This window comes from Sinohyriopsis cumingii, chromosome 7 (assembly GCF_028554795.1).
Source record: "Sinohyriopsis cumingii isolate HCF-2022 chromosome 7, ASM2855479v2, whole genome shotgun sequence".
In the NCBI taxonomy this organism is placed as follows: Eukaryota; Metazoa; Mollusca; class Bivalvia; order Unionida; family Unionidae; genus Sinohyriopsis; species Sinohyriopsis cumingii.
The window spans coordinates 13,268,498-13,287,807 of NC_142967.1; the positions used below are offsets into that span (position 1 = coordinate 13,268,498).

General features: G+C 35.2%; 1 protein-coding gene across 2 annotated transcripts in view; it reads right to left on the reverse strand.

Moving 5' to 3' along the window:
• Positions 1 to 19,310, reverse strand: part of LOC149794751 (zinc transporter ZIP13-like) — an 82,917-nt gene that overhangs the window by 41,816 nt on the left and 21,791 nt on the right. For both annotated transcript variants that reach the window (XM_089964383.1, XM_089964384.1), the window contains exons 2-6: positions 17,747 to 17,848; positions 11,861 to 11,967; positions 9,252 to 9,476; positions 7,549 to 7,638; positions 1,669 to 1,782 (exon numbers count right to left, since the gene is read on the reverse strand). In XM_089964383.1, the coding sequence (XP_089820509.1) occupies positions 1,669 to 1,782; positions 7,549 to 7,638; positions 9,252 to 9,476; positions 11,861 to 11,967; positions 17,747 to 17,848 (638 nt within the window). The remainder of the gene's footprint in view (positions 1 to 1,668; positions 1,783 to 7,548; positions 7,639 to 9,251; positions 9,477 to 11,860; positions 11,968 to 17,746; positions 17,849 to 19,310) is intronic.

The following is a 19,310-nucleotide window of genomic DNA, read 5'->3' on the forward strand; positions in this document are numbered from 1 at the left end:
ATATATATATATATATATATATATATATATATATATATATATATATATATGAAACATGTTTCCAATCTCAGACCTAAAAAAATCAGGTACTACTTTCATTAATGTGTAGTCATAAATAAATCTGAAGAGAACATATGCAAAAACTATATATATGTATATATATATTCAATTCTTCAAGTGTTCTCATTTGCTATGTGACATTTGTAGATAACACAGTAATACTGTTTGATCATGGAGCCATTTTGCATTAAAAAAATGGGCAGATTAAAGCATTTGAGGTATTTTGTACAACATATATTTTCACTTGAAATGGTTATAATGATACAAGAAAAAGGTGACTATGAAAAATGACTAAGTATTAAGAATGAAAGTGCTTTTGTCTTTATTACATGATTCCTAGGAGAGATGACTTTGATTGGCTGACATATTACGTGATTTATAGTAGTTCATCAAGACATGACATTATGATGCATTTTGGGGTATCATGCTGCTATAATTACATCGTCACTACACGTATTCTAAAACAAGTTGAATTCACAAATTTTGCAAACAATTATGGAACACATGAATTACAGACCTTTTGTTTCAGTGACTGTTAAATTTTATGAATCAGTACACCTATCATAATGAACTCTGCTTTGTGTTTGGCAACATAAGCTGGCAACATAAGCTATTTATTGGTTCAGATAACTCTATATTCAACTTGCAAAACATATATAATTGTATAAAACATTCAAATCATTGATGCCCTGTTAGGGTAACAGTTCTTTGTAATTTCAAAATCTTGTACTCTTCTTCCCTGCATATCTCTTTCAATCTCTTTACTGTGTGTGTGTGTGTGTGTGTTTGTGTGTGTCTGTGTGTGTGTGTGTGTTTCAAAACTCTTGGACAGAACTTGACCTTGTGAAGCAAAGCAGCAAGGGGAAGCATGTTATTTTTTGCACACATTGCAATTCCCATGTCGACATTAGTCATCCTGGAATGTACATCTGATAACATACCAACACCAACTAGCCTGTTTGCCATTCCCTCACAGCAATGTAGATGCAGAAAGATCATTTTCTATGATGAGAAATATTCAACAAGATTTTCAGTGAAATTTGAACAACAGTCTCAAATTAGTGCCAAGATGAACAGAAATGAGATTTGTATTCCTTTCAACCCCATCCCTGAACTACTGATAAGACTGTACCTGATTAAAAAATATTCCACTGTCCAATGATTTAAAGGACAGAAACTTGGTGGATTTTTCTCTATTTAATGTCTCTGTTCTTGTGTTTATGTTAGTATGGGAACATGCATGGTGTTTCTTTTGGACAATACAATAATAAGTTTACCAACTATTTTTGTTTTTATATTATTTCATTTATCATCAAATCTGAATTTCCAATTGTATATAGGCTTATACGAAAAGATAACTTATTTGGGGTTTTCTTTGTTCACACACACTGACAAACCTTGTTATGTCGAAACACAGTTTTTGAGTCATCACAACAGTGTCTGGAATATGACAGGTATGTACAGGTGATATTAAAGATCTTGTGAAGTTGCAATATGAATTTTTCAGGTTAAATGATGAATAATGACAAAACCAGATCTGAGAAATGATACCTTGCAAATAGTTTGTGTGTGAACAATTCCTGCATCCTCAGCTGGTTAGAGTCTTACCTGTGCTTTTGCAGCCTTCCATCTATCAAAACCAGCTCTTAGCAAGATGGCAAAATCCCCAACCTCATGTGGGATTTCATGTAGCAGAATAGCAACTGTTGTTATTAAACCAACCTGTAATTAGAAACAATGGTGAAAATTCATCATTTCCGCACTGTTTTTCTAAACACAATTTTAACTAATTATGTCATTCTTTTTCATCAGGTACACTCATTCTTGATATTACAGCTTACAATACATATAAAATATCCAAACGTGTGCAGATATACGGCCTCTCATCTGCTAATAAGTCTAGCCAGATTATCTAATTAATATGCACAAATGATGCTCATAATAAAACTCATCTATGACATGGTGTGTGCGTATCTATCTATCTATCTATATATATATATATATATATATATATATATATATATATATATATATATATATATATATATATTAATATTAGCTGAGTTTCATTACATCTGTACACACTTTTCTCAACTTTCATCAAGAAAACCTATATTTGATCTTCATGATGTACCTGTAAGTTGAAAAAAGAAAACTGAAGAACTTCACTGCAAAGATTTGCGCGCCATTCTCTTTTATGTATTACTGTCCATCTGCTAGACATTATTTATCAGACTGGTTCCTGTGCTTGGCAAGAGATACCAACAGTGTTGGTGAAAAAACAGCAAAATCATTTATTTTAATATTGTTTTGTAAAATAATAAATGAGTCATATTTTGAATATTTCTATTTTTTATTATGAAGTCAGGTATAAAAAAATCGTTTTTCCAATGTTAAACATGAAGCAAATCCTGTGGAACATTGAGATTATCTGCCAATGATAGATTCAGTTTGTAGTAATAATAGTGCCACATGCTTAAAACACCAACATAGATATACTGCTCCGGTGGCCTAGTGGTAAGAGCGTCCGCCTCGGATGTGGGAGGTCGTGGGTTCAATCCCCGACTGAGTCATACCAGAGACTTAAAAAATGGTACTAACAGCTGCCTCGCTTGGCATTCAGCATTAAGAGGTTAGTGTTAGGACTGGTCGGCCTGGTGTCAGGATAATGTGACTGGGTGGGACATCATGCTACATGTCTGCAGCATGATGCCCCAGTGCTAGACATCACTATAGACTGCCACACTGCAGACATCGTAGCGATATGACTGAAATATTGTTAAAGCTACGTTAAAAATCAAAATCACACACCAACATAGATATTACATGCAAAGACAAACAAGTCCAAAGCTGTAATATAATATGCACTCCTGTATTGCAACATGTATCACCCGCTAGCTGTATAATACTTGCTATGTATTGTATCACTGTATTACCACCAAAGCAAGCAATGTTTTATGCCCCATTTTCTTGGGAAGTAATAAAGATTAATAAATTTCATGGCTGTATTTTCATGTGTCATGCAATATACAAATACAACAGTTTTGCACTCATCTCATTTATAAATTACTATTTCACATAAAATGACTGTCAAAAATGGACTGGTACACAGCAAACTGTAAATAACATCTTCAGTTCAACAGTTCCAAAGTCCAGCTTAAATATGAGTGCAGACTTGCTCATAAGAAACTTCAATAACTGTATATCTGTTATGGTTACGGATGGATAGGTACCCATCCCATCATGTTTTGCACTACCTGGAAATACTCACACTGGGCAAAATGGGGGTGGATAAACCTGACTTAGTGATAACTGATCTGGCTGGGTAGTTCCCTGCCAGGTACCTGGCAAAATCTCCTCACCCCTAATTAATGACAAACTTACATTAAAAAATCAGACAGTGTTGGTGTTTAAAAGCTAAAATATTTAAAACTTTTACTCTATACCATTTGGCACTAGGTACCTGTTGCACCCCATCCACCCAAGAAGCAATTCATGTAATGAAACTGAACTGCAATTGCCTGCTGTGTCATAACTTTCCATCTAGTAATTTTGAGCTGATTTCATCGAACCACCTTCTGGGATTGCTCCCTATTAGAAACTATAGGTACTGAGGAAAATGACCATGATGTCACATCACAAGGTTGCCATTTAAGAAGTTGGAATCTGCTATTTAGCAAGTGCCCCTTGAAGGAACTGACACTTTACTGTCTGAAAGAATCTCTTGGAATATAAGAAAAGACCATCTGATCCTGCATATACTGGAGGCACAAGATGCACCATTTTCATTTAGGACCAACAAGTGTCACCCACATATCATTCAGAAGGAGACTTTCCAGATCAGAACAACACCATTTTCATTTAGGACCAACAAGTGACACCCACATGGCAATATCATTCAGAAGGAGTCTTTCCAAATCAGATCAACACCATTTTCATTTAGGACCTACAAGTGACTCCCACATGGCAATATCATTCAGAAGGAGACTTTCCAATCAGATCAACACCATTTTCATTTAGGACCAACAAGTGACACCCATATGGCAATATCATTCAGAAGGAGACTTTCCATTCAGATCAACACCATTTTCATTTAGGACCAACAAGTGACACCCATATGGCAATATCATTCAGAAGGAGACTTTCCATTCAGATCAACACCATTTTCATTTAGGACCTACAAGTGACACCCACATGCCAATATCATTCAGAAGGAGTCTTTCCAATTCAGATCAACACCATTTTCATTTAGGACCAACAAGTGACACCCACATGGCAAAATCATTCAGAAGGAGGCTTTCCAATCAGATCAACACCATTTTCATTTAGGACAAGATAAATAGCATATGATGTATTTTAGTGAAAACACAATCCTGAGACTTTCAGGAGGATTAGCAATAATAAGATTGTCAAGATGGAAGTGGCACCATTTTCATCTAAGCCAACTAGACCATGAGATGAATATGTGTGGGATAAGGTTTCATGCAATCTTCAAAGCAGTTAAAGAGCAGATGTGATGAGACAACAGTTGATACATGTAAATATTTTTTATGATCAAAAGAAGGTCAAAAATCATAATGAAATACCAAATTTGATCATCTATTCAAATAAATGTGGCCTTTAACATGATAGCAAGCACTTACTGATCAACGATGCATAACCAAGAGCAGACACAGGGCAATGGACACAGTACAGACACAGGGCCATAGACACAGCTACAGACACAGGGCCATAGACACAGCTACAGACACAGGGCCATAGACACAGCTACCGAACACAGGGCAATAGACACAGCTACCGAACAAAGGGCCATAGACACAGCTACAGACACAGGGCCATAGACACAGCTACAGACACAGGGCCATAGACACAGCTACCGATCACAGGGCCATAGACACAGCTACAGACACAGGTACAGACACAGGGCCATAGACACAGCTACAAACACAGGACCATAGACACAGCTACAAACACAGGACCATAGATACAGCTACAAACACAGACCATAGATACAGCTACAAACACAGGACCATAGATACAGCTACAGACACAGGGCCATAGATACAGCTACAAACACAGGACCATAGATACAGCTACAGTCACAGGGCCATAGACACAGCTACAAACACAGGACCATAGATACAGCTACAGACACAGGGCGATAGACACAGCTACAAACACAGGACCATAGATACAGCTACAAACACAGGACCATAGATACAGCTACAGACCAGGGCAATAGACAGATACATACACAGGGCCATGGACACAGCTGCAAACACAGGACCATAGATACAGCTACAGACACAGGGCCATAGACACAGCTACAGACACAGGGCCATGGAAACTGCTACAGACACAGGGCCATGGACACTGCTACAGACCAGGGCAACAGACACAGCTACAGACACAGGAACATAGACACAGCTACAGACACAGGGCCATAGACACAGCTACAGACCAGGGACACAGACACAGCAACAGACACAGGGCCATAGACACAGCTTAAGACACAGCTACAGACACAAAGCCATGGACACAGTTAAAGACACAGGGCCAAAGGCATAGGACCATGGACACAGCTAAAGACACAGGGCCATAGACACAGCTACAGACACAGGGTCATGGACACAGCTACAGACACAGGGCCATGGACACTGCTACAAACACAGGGCCACAGACACAGCTACAGACACAGGGCCATGGACACTGTTACAGACACAGGGCAATAGACACAGTACAGACACAGGGCCATAGACACAGCTACAGACACAGGGCCATGGACATGGCTACAGACACACGTCATGGACATGGCTACAGACACAAGGCCATGAACAAAGCTAAAGACACAGGGCCATAGACATAGCTACAGACACAGGGCCATGGACACCACTAAAGACACAGGGCAATACAGGGATGGTCCTGGCTTTTAAAAAGCTGTCGCCAAAAAAATCGCCAACCTCAATATTTTGTCGCCAATTTTCAAAAAGTGTCGCCAGAACAAGTAGTGCACATGTTTTGAAGTGTTAATTTAGTCTATTAATGTAACAGGCAATGAAAATTACAAAAGATGGGTTAGTTAATACTCTAATTACAATAAGCATTAACAAAATGTTACAAAGTGTTATATGAAGATCCGTCGCAATTTTAGGGCTGCCAACTTGTTGAATGCAGTTTCAAAGTCTAATTTTTCACATCTGTACATGCTGATTCTCATTAAATTCTCGAGAGATGAGATGCAGAGTTTATTTCTGATGTCAATTTTTATGAGGTTCATCTTACTGAATCCACGTTCACAGTCTACAGTGCTGACAGGTGACACCAGTAGTCTCTCGGCAGCCCCCCCCCCCATGGCTAGCTTCACAAAGCTTGAAGTGAATTGCTTCCTAAATCCCAAGAATGATCACTGAATGCTGTATAAATTTTCTCGACAAGCAAACTAGGATCTCCATTCCCACGAATGAAACTTACATGAGTCAACACCTGGCAATATTGGACCGTATATATAAGCATAAATTCACACCCTATTTCGGGATTCTTTCACTCCTGTATTTTGAGAAATAAATAATTATTATTAATTATGCAAAACTGTTTTGGTTTTTTTCGCTCTTTCTTGTTGCGGAGTTTAAGTCTCTGCAGCCATAACACGGATTGATGGCAAAAGGAAAAGATCAATGAGTAAAATGCTGCACTGGCGACAGATATAATTGTGATTGAGATTTTTTCCATTTGCTTTGTATTTATACGCAATAGTCGGTACTTCAAAGGTTATCAGTTTTCTATGAAGGTTAAGCAAAACTATTGTATTGGTATATGTAAAAAAAAAAAAAAAAAAAAAAAAAGACAACAACAGAAGGATTAGCCATTCAATTAATTGTATCTGTTCTATTCGCGTCTTCAGAAGTCAGTCATTAGTAGGTAGAGTTCGGTAGCATGATTGACTGTATCATAGCATACAGTACTCAGCCCAGATGTCAGCATAAGCAGATTATGATGTAACAATGCACTGTAAAGATGGGGTTGTCAATATGAACAAAGGATCGTTTGTGTAACAGATTGATTCCAATGCATTGCTTAGTCAAGTTTGTGGCTTCCTTTCATTCTCCTTTTAATTTATCCAGTCAAAATCCATGATTGTATGTACAAAATAAACAACCAAAAAGTCTGTCGCCAAAAAAATCGCCAGATGGGATATTTTTGTCGCCAATAAGGAAAAAAAATCGCAATTTGCGACATTGGCGAAGCCCAGGACGATCCCTGCAATAGACACAGCTACAGACACAGGGCCATTGACACAGTACAGACACAGGGCCATAGACACAGTTACAGACATAGGGCCATTGACATGGCTACAGACACAAGACCATGGACATAGCTACAGAAACAAGGTCATGTACACAGTTACAGACATAGGGCCATTGACAAAGGGCCAAACAAAATAGTCATGCTATTTACAGCCATGTGCCCTAAAAACATCATAAACCTTACCTTGGTGTTGACAAGAAAGCCTCCAGCAACTGCCAAACCATGAGTAAAATTGTCTATCACATTAGCTGCTAAATTAAGATATCCACTAACCTGCAAAAAAAATTATATATATATATATATATATATATATAGATATGAACAACAGGAATGGCACCATTTAAAGTAATACAAATATGATAATCTTGGTTCAAGACACAATAATAAACTTCCAAGTCAAGCAAGTGCCTGTTAAATGATTTTAAGCTGGAGAAAGCTTTTGATGTAGGTTGGCTTGTCATGAATATATCTGCATACTCCACAGAATATGAAGGTGGCATAACTAGTTAATGGTTTAAAAGAGCTTTTGGTAAGCAGAATCTTAAATGCCCCCACTTCTTTGACTAACCATTTCCAAGAGATGCTGAAAAGTTTAAGATGGGGACAAAATTTCATCCAGAAATGTAACCACGTTGTAACTTTGATGGCAATTTAAAGTTAAAAACATACTGGCCTTAGAACACAGATATATGTGCAGTGTTTAATAAATCCTGGAAAGTAGTTTATACAAACCCAGTTTAGGTGTGCAACATAGCTCTATTCCATGGTATACAAAAAAAATTATGTTAATGCATATTGATAAACAATTTAAAATATGAACAGGTTGATAGGATGCTGAGATGATATGTACAAAGCTGTGGAATATTTTCTGCTTAAAATGCACACATTTATATCCCAAGTTAACTCAAATATTTTACATACAGAATAAATCAATGAAGAATATGAGTACCATGAACAGCACATTACAAGCCCTAATAGTCCTCCATGTGGGCACTAGTATTGAATGGTTGAGTTTATTGATTACTGACATAGTATCCATGACCTTGACCACCATGACCTTGACCATATTTTTTGTTATCAGAGTTACCATGATCATGTTCTCTGACCTTATAGGCCTAATAATCAAAGGGTTTCTTTATTACCCAAAGTATAAGCCATTCACAATGTCTAGTCAAGAAACTTAACCTGGAACAAAAATTATTCTGCAAATACCCATTTTTCTTGAGACACAAATACCATGACCTTTGATATTTTTAAAGCAAAATTAATAGGTCTCTTTCATATCCTGAGTTGTACCCTGCACAAAATTTGTTCAAGCTACAAAGGTCTAGAACTTAATTGGTTATTATGCACAAAAAATTCTTCTTTCAGTCACAATCACCTTGACTTTGACCTTTGGATGCAATGATCAAAACATTTTTCTTACCCAACATGTAAGTCATCCACAAACTTTGGTAAACGTATATGGCTAAGAACTGATATTTTTGTGCTAAAACCATTTTCATCTATCAGTTGACGTTATCCATTGACTTTATAATTCCAAAATCGATAGTTTTTTTTCCCTTATCCCAAGTGCTAGCCATCCACAAACTTTGATCCAGGTCTGTGATATAGAACTAACGTTATTGTGAAAAAAACATTTGACTTCTTTCAATGACTTTGACTTTTTGACTTTTGATACCAAAAGCAATAGTCTTCTTTCTTTTGTCAAGAAGAACATCCTGTAAAGCTTGGCAGAGGCAGGTGCTGTAGAACTGAAGTTATCATACTGAAATGGAAGAGTTAATGGGCAGATGGAAAGATAAGATCACAGCATAAAATGCTGTGCCAAAGGGTCAGCATATGAAAAAAAGACATTAATAATTACCAATGATAAAAAAGCTTACCTTAATAGTTTCTTCTTTGGATTCACAAACAACATTTCCATTTATATTTGTTGTATCTTTTGTTTTAGTTTTATTCTTATTTATATTCGTAACACTTGAATGTTTGATAGATTTTTCTCCTTTCCTAGTCCTTGCAAGACCACTCGTACCATTTTGTACAATCTCTTTTACCACACGGCTGTTTTCCTTACATGCCACTGATTCTTCTTCACATTCGTCTGGAAGCTGTAAAACAAAATCCTGACACTTGTACCCAAATGAAGTCTTGCATAAATTTTCATGGTTGTATTTGTAAACAAAACATACACAATCTTATTATCTACTTTAAACCAATTACTATTCGTTGTAAATTCCAAACATTATTCAATATATTCCCATCCTAAATGCAGATAAGGTCAGATTGACATAAATGTTTACATGAACTGATGTAAATCATATCATGTACAACTACTGTGATGTATGGAAAAATGATGGCATCATGAGACACTAATGTCAAGTTAAACAGTTTGTTAGAGCTGCAATTATGCCCATCGTCAAACTTGATAACCTTGTAAAAACACAAGGTTGCAATCTCACTAGAAAAATAAATAATATACGGTCCTGACATTATTTCTTGTGAGATGATTATGAATATAATTTCACTGGCATTGACCCCTAAGAGCATTACTGGTTTTACTAGCCAAATAATCCCAAACAATCTGGCCACATTAATGCAACTCATTGCTAGGGGGAAAAATACAGCTCAGAATGCAGGGAAAAAAAGGACAGGTACATTCATTCAAGGCTAAATATGTATAGGTCTTGACGTGTGATGTTGCAAAATATCTGCTAAATGGATGTTATAAAAATTTACAAACCAAAGCAGAATACCAAAATGCATCACAATTTCTGATGAACAAATGATTCCATTATAAATTAAAGTAGACAAAGCTTGTGGACAGGTACTACAGCTCCTTCATATCATAATAAGGAAGAGTCTATTTCAAATCTGTTCATTGTACAAAAACCTAATGGTAAATTCAGACTGGGCATAGATAAAAACCTTTGAATGACTCTGTGACTCATGAACATTTTTAAAACAGACGGCTTTTCAATTTGGAAATAATTAAAAGAAAATGATTTAATCGCAAGAAAATGATTTTATTATATCCATTGATCTAAGAGTTGCATATATTGGTCTCCAATATATGAAAGTTTTCAAAACTGTAAATAAAAATATAACAATTTAGGTGGAAAATGATACTATAAAAGTTTATAAACCTGCCTGATTAACCTTGGTGTTTCTAGCGGAAAGAGGGACATTACATTGTGAACAAGGTCAAAAACAACAAAGCTTATTAAAGCTCTTATGGTAATCCGGTATTGGCCATCTCATTCTGGGTTTACTTTCATCATGACCAAGAGTATTCATTTCTGCCAGGCTCCCTTAACACAAAAACCTGCTTATATTCCTGCATTTTGGACAGAAGCACCCTCCAAAGGAAAATGTGCAGCTACTAGGCATGGTTGTATTGGGACAAACATACAAGTACAAGAATTTTTGCAACAGCTACTTATCTTGACTGAAACTCTTTAGGGAAAGACAAAATTGCATAATTATCTTGCATGGTATAACTGGATCATTTTGGTGTTCTGTTGGGTGGGGATGGGGTGGACAGTCCTTATATTATGTCCATGACAAACTTAGTTATCTTGTCTTGGTAAATAAAGTATTGTTTGGTCCAAACTGACGAAAATTCAACAACAATTAGGTCTGAACTAGTGTTCCGATTTGCTCTTAATTTCAAGGTTCATGAAAGGTCTTGTTATTTATTTATTTTTTAATCTACATCAAGCAATGAATGCTGTTACTTTGAACTGTGGGACATGTGGTTAAATTGTTGCAATAAAAGAAAGATCTTAAAGTTCAAGTGTAACTTATTAGAAAGAAGATTAAACATTAGCCTTTTTGATTTTTTAATAAATGTGTTCTAGGACGAAGTACAATGAAACCGATAATGGTACACATTTTATGGCTTGCAGTAAATTAACTGCCATTTGGTTAAAAAGATTTAATTGGTTTTTTTTGTATTTGCTTATATGTAATGTGTTGGTCTATAATATTGCTACAAAACAATATAAGAAGGCTGTAAAAAGCATGACCATAAACAAAAAGAAAAATGAACTAATAAAATTATTCTTTGAATGGACAACGCATTTGTTTGTTAAGTGTGCATGTTTCTTTATTTGTAGTTTTAGAGAGAGAGAGAGAGAGAGAGGGAGAGTACATTGTGCAAGTTGCAAAAACCTATTTCAAGCTGAAAAAGTATGGGTAAGATGAAAATTTGTTAGTATATTATTGACCCCCAAATTTTTTTATTTGACCAAGAGTTCTGACACCAAGGCTTTTTTTTCACCCTCAATTTTACACCCCTGGAGATATAGTCATGGATCCAGTTTCATTAAGTGGCAGTCAAATTATGTTTCAAAATACTTTCTTATGAGGCAGTATACTCAATGGCTCCCATGGACAGTACCATATCAAGTGAGTTCTGTATTTTTATTATTATTATTGTTGTTGTTGTCAAACAAGGTGCAAAATATTTTGGGAAGATATCAATAGAACTTACATGTTCAAATTCTCCTTCTTTTGCAAACACTTTCTCAATGATAAGGAAGGATAATATTCCAGCTAGCACCCATAATCCAATATTCACGTATCCATTTTGGTGGCCATCTGAAAAAAGAAGTCAGATATTGTTAAAATTATTCCAGTTAAATGTACCTAGAGTGTAGGGGGCACAACATTACTGGTACCACCAACAGACAAGAATATCCTACATTTAAATGAATAACCCCTCATAAATCTAATACAAAGGATCTGTGGAATGAGGCTGTTACCTATCCCACTGGAAGTGAATTACAAAACCCTCAGCACATCAGTCTGATATGCAATCCTGACATAAACTGCTGCTACTGACACCCATGCTGCCATCACCAACATAGATAATAAAGATACACGTACAGTAACATGATCCAAACTAGAAATATCTTCATAGAACTCTTTTGTAAAGCTTAAGTCAAAATGAAAGAAATATTGGTGAAAGGGTTCTGTACTCAATAAATGACAATCACACACAAACTGTATGATCTGCAACCAAGATTACATAAGAAACTATAATTTAATGCAGCATTTAACCAGTCATTTATGCTTGAAATACAGGTCACAGTGACCTTTTTCTTGATGAATGGGTATTTTTATTACCAGAAAGTTTGATGATCCTGCATCCTATAGCATAACTGACAAATAAAAATATCACAGTGATATACTGATGCATGCATGGCAGATGGACACGGATATCTGACAAATAAAAATATCACAGTGATATACTGATGCATGCACAGCAGATGGACATAGATAACACGTTCTCACTTTCCTACTTGTGTATGACAATCTTTTCTCACGCAGAAAGCCCATGGTGAAAATCGCTATCTTTCACCACATAATGTTGTCTTACATGACATCAAAATACAGAATTTACTGGTGTGTCACCACTCTTCAATGATATAAGTGGTGTTTCAAAAGAAGTGAGTGCCACCTGGGGAGTAGTCTGGCTTGTGTGTATGATGTCAATACTTATATGTCATATTTAACTTCAGTAATTAACTCATCTGCATTTTAACCTCATTTCTAAGGTTACACCAAATTTTTTTACATAAACCAAAAAATATAGATTTTTCTAAGTGAAACAAAAACATGTAATGATATTTTGTTCTTTAATGGCTTCATCTGTAACTTCGGGATGCCATTTTGTTTATATAACCTACATTTAAGCTTTCTGAATAGGAATGTGAGAAAAATAACCCTTTGTTATTCATGAATTAGGATTTAAAAATTCCACCTTCTGCGTGATGAAAGTGATTTTTTTTCTCATTTATTGGTAGAGCTATTAACAACAAAATGTAATCAGTAAGTTATTGGATTTTTTTTTACAAAGAACTGTGTATACTCCGATGTAACCCATGTCATTTGCTTAAGTATACAGTCACCTTTGCCAGATAACTATGAAACAAATAAGAAAAAGAAAGATAAAGTTGTCAATAACAAACTTTTGTCACAAAAAGATCATCCTTTTTGCTAAGAAAAATATGTTTTTAAATCTGTTAATACATTTATTACACTCATCTTCATTAAATTCTACGCAATTTTGAATCTAATAATTATTGTAAAAGGTCACAAATTTAATTATCAATGGGCAGTGCCCTTTTACTTCTCACCACGTGCTCCAAGAGGAACTGAATTAAGACATCTCATTTGTCATAAGAGTGCAAAATTTTACCTTCACATTTTCAGAATATATTTTTATATGGCACTACATAATGTAGCTATCATTGTAGTGCTGTGCTGTTAGCCCTATAAATAAATATCATCTCCTCTGCCAATAATAAATGGTCTTTCAAAGACAGATGGTCTCTCAAAATAGGTCATTATATTATTAACATATCGCATCCATACATGGTGAATTTACATGTAGTCTCAAGTGATAGGTACTTTTCCAGACAGAGGTTGTTTAAGTAGCTTTTACTGCATTCAAAACCAAATGCAACACATTAGCAAGATAAATTGGCAACACATTAGCAATATAAATTGGCAAGAATATCATGACAAGATTAGCAGGAATGGCATGTCCACTTGACATTCTAATGGTATGTCACAAAGGTCTAGTTTAAATTAACTTGTTTACTGTATTTACCATATATATTGGGACATGATAAAATAAAATAAATATTCTGTCCCAGAACTTACGGTGAAACTTTTTCACCTAGGTCATATGTCCCAAGACTTAAGAAATTAAATAAATTTGTACTGAATTTGTGCACCACCACACCCAACTGCACGTTGCAATGGATATAAAAAAATGTTTATATGTAATAAAATGAAAGAAACTTACCCTGTAATGTTATCATTTATTCTTTTATTTCACCACGAAAATTGTAGGATATGTTGTCCATATACATATTTCAAAATAATCTTGCCAAGTGTAAGAACCAAATTCCTATGAATATGTTTCTATTTACTAACAGCTAGGTGCATTGAAATTATTGGATACAAACCTGACTTCAACACAATCGGACCAGACACGCTGAGTGGCCACTTAAGAAGGTTCTATGCTGAGGCCCAACCCAAATTTTTATCATCCAGGGTCACAAAAATGCCAACCAATCAGGTACAAGAATATCACAAGAATTCCTTGAAAAATGTTCGTGCAACCATAAAGAGATACTTCAAGGACAATGTAAAAGATACTGATATTGTCAAAAGCAAAGAATTCAAAAATGCTAATTGAATAGTAAATGCAAAACAGAAATTGAATTTAACATCAGGTATTTCAAGGCCAACCCAGTACTACCAAGTAATTTCACTGGAAGAATTAGGAAAAATCAATGTGTATCATCAAAAATTTGAACCTGTTGCCCTTCGATTCAGAATATGGTATCTGCTGGCTATTCATTTTGTGACCAGAGGTATAGAATTTCACCATCAACTGACCCCAACTTCCTTAAAGTTTGAAAATGATGAATCTGGCATTGAGTACATTACTCTGAATCATGGAACAGTTATATAAAAACACCAAGGTGATGTTGATGAGAAGCTTGAAGAAACGTCAGACAAAAGAATGTATGCAACTGGCACAAACACTTCTCCAGTAAAATCTGTATAAAAAAATCCTTCAGAAATGTGATAAAGCAGCAAAGACCTTATTTACACAATGCAGTAAAGAATCACTAAGATCTCCTGAATTTGCTGACAAATGGTATAATTGTAAACCAGTCAAAGCAATTCTCTTCATTCATGCCAGATTTCTGCAAGAATGCAGGAGTACAATGCTATACAGGTCACTCACTCCATGCAACAGCAATTAAAGCTATGAGTGATGCTGGGTTTGCAACCAGAAATATTTCGTTTTTGGCAGATCATAAATGTGAAGAGTCTCTAAAATTTTACACTTGAAGACCTAGCACTGAACAAAAATAACTCTTTAGTTCAGTTTTGGAAAATATGGCTAATGGTGGTCAAGCTCTGTCTGTATCAGACCCTAACACCAACCCCCCTTTCACTTCAGATCAAGGTCAGCAACCACTGATAAAATCTCCAATCCAAAGATCAAACACTCTAATCGCAGTTTTTCTGGCACTCATTTATGCAACCAAACAAACATATGGCTGGTTTTGCAAGCAACTCTACATTTAACAACCGCCCATTTAATTTCAAATTAGATAACTGAAAGGGTCTTGTTAAATATTAACAATGATGAAAAAGATATAAAATGTTATTCCTGTATAGGAATGACTAAAATTAAAAATGAATGTTATTTTTTTATATGAAAAGGAATGTGGTGACACCACAGGAAGCCATTGCCTAAGATGAAATGTATGAGATTGTGAACAAACATAACTGTGACAGTAGTCACATTTCATTTTACATTAGATGACAGTAGTCATATTTCATTTTATATTAGATGACTACTTCATTTTACATTAGATGACAGTAGTCACATTTCATTTTACATTAGATGACAGTAGTCATATTTCATTTCACATTAGATGACAGTAGTCACATTTCATTTTACATTAGATGACAGTAGTCACATTTCATTTTACATTAGATGACAATAGTCACATTTCATTTTACATTAGATGACAGTAGTCACATTTCATTTTACATTAGATCACTGAATGGGTCTTGTTAAGTATTAACGCTGTTGAGAATGATCCAAAATGATATTCCTGTATACAATTTATTTAACTGTTACCTTTATTTTATTAATGGATAGCATCATCTTGTTCATATTTCCATCTTGTTCATTGATAAAATCCATAATGATTTAAAGTTTGATTGGAAATTTAATCAAGCACATTTGTTTAATCTGTATCAGCTGTTATTATGTAAGGTCATGGTCATCTGACGTAGCAGATGGGACTGACTAAAACCGAACAAGAATGTTGTAAAATGAACTAAATGTGTTGAAACCATCGGTAGCCATTGTCTAATATGTAAAGTCTGAAGTTTCTGAATAAATGTAACCGTGACAGTAGTCAGTATGTATTTGTGATTCTGTACAGGTTATGTATTATGGGGCGATGTGAAGCGGCAAATGAAAGGAACCTATGTGCTACTTAAATTGGAATGCATTATTGATGGAATACATTGATTTGACAAAAGAAAGGACAAAATTGGAATTATAAGGATTAAATGATCATGACTGAGTATTTATCAGTATGTAAATTTTACCTAATAACTCACAATGTTAACATAAAGTCCTTCTGACTTTATTTACTTTGTGAGTGATTAGGTCAAATATACACATCGCTAAATACCCAACCATGATAATTTAATCCTATATTGAAAAATAAGTAATTCAATTTACATTAATACCATTCTTTTTAGCCATTTATAAATCCTGTCTTTTTGGTTTTTAGAAAAACAATTTCATTATTTATTATCCTTCAATAAAACAATTAAATTTTAAAAAATTCATATGAAGTCACATAGACATGAAATTCAGGCTAAGTCAGTGGATACCTGTATTTTATTCTAACAAAAGGTCGTTCAGGTTAATCTTGTTTACTTACTATAATTATTACGAAATTCACTCATTTAATATTGTCACAACCACCTGCACACAGTATATGCATTTGGAGAAACCTGTCTGTAAAGACCCATTACGACCAATCAAAAACTCCTCATCTCCCTCCAATGCGAGTTAAATAGCTTCACTAGCATATTTTGGCTTGATTTGGTTTTGTGGGTTTCATGTTTTTTTTTTCAGCACATGACAGTTATACATTGCAGTTAGAATAAAGTATCACCAACCCATGGGAAGCTACAGGTAAACTGTCTCACATACAACATCGGCTGAGCCAAGACTCAAACCCATGCAGGACCCCAGCAAGTTTTTGGTGAACTAACATTCAGCTAAATGTATGAATCCTGATAAAATTAAAATTGCTTTAAATTTTAATGTTATTTATAAAACACTTTAATAATAAAAAAAGAAGAAATCATCTGGTTTAAATAGCTGCAAACTACTGTTTGCATTGTTATTGGTAAAGCCACATCACCAAGTCAATGTGATTTAAATTAAGTTAATATGACGCGATAAAACCACTGAATTGAAAACAGTTCAAAATGGCCTCTATTTACACCTAGGTTCTTTTCCCTGCATGCAAAGGAAAAGGCTAAGAACATCATGTTCTGATTGCTGTGGACCCCCCCCCCCACACGTCAATAAAATGAGTGGACTGTTATTAAAGGTCATCACATTATAAAAGATAATTCATCTTTGCATGGAAAATGAGATCTTTCAGGACAATATGTCAGGTGGTCTTTCAAGTCTGGTTTAATGCATCAAAGTAACTGTATGTAAAAAAAGATGGATGGATGGAAAAACAGACAGACATACATACAGATGGATATAAAGAAAATAGTCAAACGACTTAAATGTTTAATCAACCTCTAACATGTTCCCAGGCCTCTGGTAAAAGATGAAGAAAGACGTCTCCCAGCAGTCCTCCCACTGCAAAACTCAAGAGAAGCTTCAACTTGGCTGCTGCAGCTGCAACAGAATTAAATACGAATTATTGTTCAGGCTGCCAAATTTGACCCTCTGAATAGCAATGCCACTGGTAAATTCATAAGATTGTTCTTCCAGCAAATCTACTGGCATTCCAACATAAATGGTGAAGCTGTAAGAGACCTGATATGCACGACATGCATGTATCTTTATGCAAAGATTTTTATATAATTACAATTTAATTTTCAGTGAAAAATTCTATACATGTATTCACTAGATGCTTCGGTTTGTGACGCAACACACAAAAACTTGCACAATGCATAGCCATTTATGTCATGCATTTTTTACAGCAGCTCTGAATATCTGAAGGTTAATTTAACTAAATTATTAAAATATGATTACTAATGAACAAAACTTTGACAGATAACATTTTACAGGCAGCCTGGGGCAAGATATATGAACATTTTTACTGGACAAACAATGAGTAAATGGCATTCACATTTGATGGTGTTACTGCGGAAGGGTAATTTATTAACATCTTAACATGCTTCGTGCATATTAATTTCAAATTGTATAATTCAAAGTTAATTTGAACGATTCTGATGCCTGTTAGAACCGTATATACTTGCTTACAAGTAAAGTCCAACTGCAAACTGTACAGACCATGATTATGTGCCGGCAGATCTCCATAGCAGTTTGTTGAGAGTGATCAGCAAAGCAAACAACACATACCTTGATCTGCATTATGCTATGGCAGATCAGGATCATTGTTTTATGCAGTTTGCCTCGACTTATAAGCACATATATACAGTAAGTAAAATAGAAGTGAGGTATTCCATAACATTTTGAAGTTAATTTTTACTAACTGGGGTTGTTAGGATTGATCTCTCAATGGAGATACAGATGGCAGAAAAAAGTAGTATCTTGCTACCAGATTTAGAATAGGTAAAGCCAACTAACAGTGCTTAAGGAATGCCCTAGATATGCATTGGCCAAGCCCAAGACAAAATAAAGAAACCATGAAGTTCATGCAATGGATCAGTGACACTATTAGAAGGATGCCAAAACAATTTTCTATCAATATCAATGGCTAACTTAAAGAACAGTGATGGATGCTGGGCATAAAGTGGGGTCTACCACAGCTCAGTGCACTTAACAACTTCAAGTTTCAGTAAGAAAGGACTAAATTATATGTTGCTTAGTAACATCAGAGATACATTGAAAATAAGATCCAAAAAATGTAGCAAGAGAAGACAGTTAAGATCAGTGCCAATAACCAGTCTGAGTAAAAATCTGCATACACTTTCATGAAATGTAAGATCTAATCATGGACTTATTCCACCAACTTTAGATCCATTTGCAACCTTGTTCCCCCCCAATATACAGCACAACAGTTCTGAATTTTCTGATGTCACGCTGCTTCATTTCTTCATATATCACCTTCACAGCTGAGCCAGAAATTGCTTAAACATTTCTCCTCAGTCTATTTATATTTACTGCATGT